Here is a 5,761-nt window from a genome sequence, read left to right on the forward strand (position 1 = left end):
GAAAAACATAAAAATAAGACGCTAACATTTAGACGGCAAAAAGCAAAACAGGTGGAGAAGTGAGAAAACCTGGAGTTACTCAAACACATTTTCCATCAGTGGGTTTTTGTTGTTTCATTTCAACTGTGTTTCAGTGTTTCATGGTAGATTTCTTCCTTTAGTTCTGCAGCACTCCTGACATCATATCTACATTAGTATCCGTCTCCTCATCGGGTAGAAAACAGATGATGAAGCAGAAACAAACATGAATCTGATTACTCCGACTGCACGTCAAATTAAGTGAACACGGTTGTTTACAAAAAACCTGGCGTCTGTTTCATTAAATTCACAACACGCGAGCTGCAACTTTCAACGTGAGATCCATTTTCCCTCGTTTTAATTTGGTGCTTTTAACTCCCCCCAAAACAAACACGATGATTGTGACTCCTGTAGGAACACGCAGGAGGAATAATATTGCAAATTTATCTGCAGTTTGTGAGCGACAATCATTTGCGGGATGCCGGCACCGTTTAGAGGCTCCCAAACTGCTTTTTGTGAAACAGGACGGGAGCCATCGAGACTTTAAGGCAACAGATCTGAAACCGTCTGGGACTCGGAGCGAAAGCACAACAAACGCAGCCTCCCTCTGACGGGAAAGCAGGCACGCGAAACAAGCTGCAGGACGACCGCTCAAGTGGCTTTTTGATATGTGAAAATAAATATTACATGTGCTTTGCAGGGGTTGGTGTTAGTTACACTGGAGTAAGAAGTCACTAATGTGCCACGTCAAAGCAGATCAGCGTCCCAGACTCAACAACGCATCCGTGAAGAGCTAAGCTGAGACTTTTGGCCTTAACTGATTATTTGAGGCTTTCTGTGTTCAGTAAAACAGTCGCGGATGGACAGAGCCATGATGACATCTCTGCAACCTCACATGTACTGCAACACACACACACACACACACACACATAAACACACACACAGAGTTTTCATCGTACTGCAGAGAAGCCATGAAGGCAAAAACAATCAAATCCTTTTGCCGTTGCATAAGAAGCTGTAATTCTGGCTTCAGCGCAGAGAAAACATCGTCCTCCATGCAGCAGCAGCAGCAGCAGCGAACGAGATGAAAGGTTAAAGATGGTGATGGATTTACTGTCTGTGGAGGTTAAACGCTTTATCGTGAGATGATAAAACATGTCGGTCTGTTTCTGTTTTTGCGTGCCGACGGTCCACGGCCACAGAGTGTTCAACATGAAATAAATAGAGGCATTAAATTATAATAATTATGAATGAATTATTCATACGTTTTTAAGGCTTGGCTCAATATTATGACATTAAATCATGCTTCTTTTCACAGAGTTTATTGCAGGTCATTTCTACTTTTCTAGCAGTTTTGCTCAAAATGTCCTTTTTCTGAACACTAATTGTCATTTTATTTGATTTTTATCACTAAATTTAAAAGGTGATGTATTTTTTAAATGTTGTACACAAGCCAAAAACATAAAAATATATGTTTTAAGTTGTGATTGCCAGATAAAGACTTCAAAATAAAGACAGAAGTTGGAAAAGTTTTGAAATAGAAAATATCTGCAATAAATGCTCTTATTGTGAAAAGACGCACGAGCAACTCTGGTTAAAGCACCAAGTTTTCTGATTACATTTAAATGTGTTTCTGTGATCATTTATTTCACAGGTAATGATTTATTTATCTAATATTGAACACTCTGGCTCCCCCCACACAGCGCCTTGTTAGAAAACCTCGTCCAACATCACAGCGTCTTCAGATGTTTTTTTTTTTTCCAGTCTGCTGCTGAGAGGATCCGTTAGCAGATCCATGTAAATGAGTCTTACATCCATTGCTTTGCTCCTGTACCTGGACCCTTCTGATCTGAAATGCTCGACTGTGTTTAATCAACACCATCAGCCTCAAACAGCAGAGATGAAAGCTGGCAGCGCTGCTTGTTCGGTTCATCCAGTGATTAATCTCGACAGGCCTCCGTGTACTTCTGCCTGCAACGGACCGTATTCCACCACTTCTCCATCGACTGTTATTATCCCTTTGGGTGAGTACGGCTCCAGCCTCAGCGCTCTCACCTTAGTGTGCACCAGATGTTGACAGTTAGTGGCCAGATGTGCGCCCTTCTCCATGGCCAGAAACAGCCTCAGCAGCGCGGTGCGAGATATCCCAGCTCTAACGTAGAAAAGGTGAATGACGCCGTCGTCCAAGGCGGCGTCCGGTGCTGCCAGGAGGTCCTCGGCCAGGTGGGACTGGTACATGGCCAGCATGAGGACAAAGTCTTCCTCGGGCACCACCACCCAGTTGGCGGGCAGCGGCTGGTCCAGAGGCACCAGCAGGGAGTCGGGCGGGCCGGCGGGGGCTTTGGTGGCGCTTCGGGAAGGCGTGCTCTCCGACCTCCTCACTTTGAGGGAGTTGTTGGAGTGGCAGGAGTTGTGGAAAGTGTTGTTGCAGGACGAGTCTCTGGACGGTCGGCACAGGACGGGGGCTGGAGTCAGGGAGGAGGCCTGGTTGTTGCAGTGGCCCGTCGTGTTATTTCTCAAACCCTCCTGGTTGTTGTGCTGCTTGGTGGCGGGTAGGTAAGCCAGCTTGCCCTTGTAGACGCGGAGAGAAGCCAGCCTCACCAGGGTGCCGACGGTGAACCGGGCGGCTCCGACGTGACGGTACTTCTCGCTCTCTATGTCGACGTCGGCCACGAAGCCCCAGGCCAGAGAGAGGAAGGAGAAGAGACGGGGGCTGGAGGACAGATGGATGGAGACCAGGTCCATACGAGACACCAGGCCTTTACAGAGCAGGAAGCCACAGCTGACCAGGAGCTCCTCGCTGGACACCGGAGAGGCTCTGGAGGAGGAGAGATGGGAATTAAATGCTTGCTTTTAATTTTGTGAACCAGCAGTGACATAATTAGCAGCAACGGTGCTAAAATGTCAAAAAAACACAAAACAATTTCAAGTTTCTGCTTCTTAATTGTGATTATTTGATGCCTTCTTGATCTAAAGTGTACATTTTTGGGTTTTGGCATTTGAAGATGTCCCCTTAAGTTTTAGAAAATTTACTCTTTTTTTTTTTTAAAGACCAAACTATAAAACTATTCAACAAGAAAACAACCTGCAGATGAATTTATAATGAAAACAATCAGTCTGACAATAAACTGTCATGATTAGGAAGTGGCTCAAACTCAAACACACACAAAAAAATGATGCAGTGACTGGTTAGTGAAGTAATATTTGGAGCTGGGTGTCAGATATTTAAGTAAAGCTGGTACTGGTGACTTTAACATCTGTCATATCTACAAATCCAGTGCAACTAGGAAAACTATATCAGCTGACAAAGATCTTGTGATATAACTGAAAGCTCCACAAATGCTCAGAAAATGTGATGTCCCATTCTTAAGAAAGCGAGAAAGTTTGAAATGCCCGATTATATAACCCAATAACTTTCAACTGAGAGCACATTTCAATATTTCCAACGAAATGCAATTATAAGTAGGAAGCAGCAGCAGTTTGGCTCTAATTAAACGGTCATTTATTTGAAAGCGATGCACCAGATCCAACATAAATCTAGGGCTTTATCTAATTTTCATTTTCATCATTGATTCAGCTTTCGATTCATTAAATTGTGAGAAAAGCAACAAATTCTTACATTTTGAGAAGACAGCTACTGCTTCGTCTCGAGACGCGGTTAAAAGTCTGCCTTCAAAGCTGCAGACCCCAAAATAAAACAGCAAAGTGCACTTAATATTTTTAGGAAGTGGGTCGAGGCTTCAGTTTGTTTTGGGGGAGCGAACTATAAGAGGAGTGTTACACAATGCAGGGCTAACGGTGACCTTGTTGTTCAATCTAAAAAAACACAGAAGAGGAGAGAGGAGCTGGAGGGTGGAGCCCCGCTGGGCTGTGGGGGGAGTCGGGTGGAGAGAATCAGCTTATGGGCCTTCAGACGTGACAGGCCGGTCAGAGAAACAAAGACAACCCCATCTGGGAGAACGGAGTCAGAGGTGGAAGGTCAGGATGACACACAAACACGAACGCATGACACGGACACACAGGAGCTGCCTGCTGTTACCACCAACAGCCAATTACAGTGACGTCTCAGCGGAGTTCACATATCTACATATTCATCATCCTCCATTCATGCACCAGGCCAAACGGTCTCATCTACATTTCCACAGCTCTGCCACATTCGAATCACATGTCTGGTAAAAAGGTCAAGAAATAACTTGATTTCCAGCTCGTCTCCGTCCCGGCTGTATCTGCCTCTAGTGCACCAGAGGATCAGTGATGGACGGTAGCTGAGCACACGTCTACTCTGTTACACTTCACAGGGAAATACTGTCTGTGCTTTTTTTTTTTATTACTCTTTCGTGCAAAACTGAGAGTCATCAATACTTGAGTGCTTCCACTTAAGCGCAGCGGTGCTTTGAGCTAAACACCAACACACTGGCTGTGTTCACCGTCTCAGCTGGGTGTGTTAACATGCTGACATTTGCTAATTAGCAGTAAACACAAAATAAAGCTGAAGCTGTGTGAAATAATGGCTGCTGCTGCTGCTCGACGGTGTTAGTTTTTGCAGGTTTTTTGGTTATTAACTTGACTGAAATGTCATTAAAGTTAACACAATTCAACCTGAATTTATTACAACAGTATTATTGTTTGACAAAATATCATTGATTCATCAGTATTTCTCGTTATGAAAGAGTCTGTGCAATATTGTTGTATTAAAATATAATAATATAATACGTGCAACATCACTATTTTCCTTCCTTCTGGCAATAATACCTGAATTTCCACATTTGGTAGAATCTGTACAATATCAACAGGACTTCTTTATTTTTATTATATATCGACAATTCTATATTTTTATGTTCCCTACACATTTGCTCTTTGCTGTTGTACCACTGCAAAGGCTTATCCTAAAAAAACACGCATGAGAAGGACATAAATGTGAATTTAATAGCACACAGCTAACAGGAAAAGCTCATAAAATACGGGTAAAATCGATCAAAGTCTGAGCTTATAAAATTAAAAATTAAACCAGTGTTTCACAACTTTTCTGGCTGGTGAATAGTTTTCTCTCAGATGGTTTCATTTAAATATTTGCTAGTGTTATGGCCATAGACTGTATAAAAGATGGACGTAGCAACCAGCCCTGAAAAATGAAGCCAACCCGGAAGTGTCAAAAACCTGCAATATCACTACGTCCNGACAATTATCGTTGCTTTTCCCCCACTGTCTGTTAAACTGGTTATGATGCCGACATGTCAGTCAAGATGTGCAAACAAACCTTAAAGCATCCTGTTTCTGAGAGTGTTTCAGATCTTCTGAGTAGCCTTATGAGTGTTGAAGTGCAGTCCATATAAAACATAGTCACCGCTCTTGGAAGTTTTCTTTTATTTAATGGTTTCCAACATTGAGTCCTGGTCAGTTTGATTTTACTTTTTGATGAGAAGTTTGCAAGTTAAACCAGATTTCTTTAAGTAAAATGAAGTCACTGCATGAGTATTCAGCCCTTTTAACGTCACTCTTGACCTAATTCAACATAAGTGCAGCCCATTGGTGCTACAAGTCACACAACTGGTGAAATGAGATCATCTGAGTGCAGTGAATGTGTCACAAGTGATTTTAGTATAAAGACACTCGCATCTGGAAGGTCCAGTCATCAGTGAATCAGTGCTCCTGGTTCTAACTACACCATGAAGACAAAAGAAGGCTCCAAGCAACTTTTTGAAAAAGTCATTGCAAAATCAAAAGTTGGGGAATGAGTACAAGA

At 42.8% G+C, this 5,761-nt stretch overlaps 1 protein-coding gene across 1 annotated transcript; it reads right to left on the minus strand.

The window, feature by feature from the left end:
- Positions 1-1,509: 1,509 nt before the first annotated feature.
- LOC103373404 (sphingosine kinase 2-like) lies at positions 1,510-4,374 on the minus strand. Its single transcript, XM_008303283.1, is given in 2 exon segments — positions 1,510-2,834; positions 4,260-4,374. Coding segments are annotated over 2 exon segments (1,002 nt in total). The 3' UTR covers positions 1,510-1,947.
- Between the last annotated feature and the right edge of the window lie 1,387 nt (positions 4,375-5,761).

The sequence above is a fragment of the Stegastes partitus genome, unplaced genomic scaffold (genome assembly GCF_000690725.1).
Source record: "Stegastes partitus isolate 25-593 unplaced genomic scaffold, Stegastes_partitus-1.0.2 Scaffold1971, whole genome shotgun sequence".
NCBI lineage: Eukaryota > Metazoa > Chordata > Actinopteri > Pomacentridae > Stegastes > Stegastes partitus.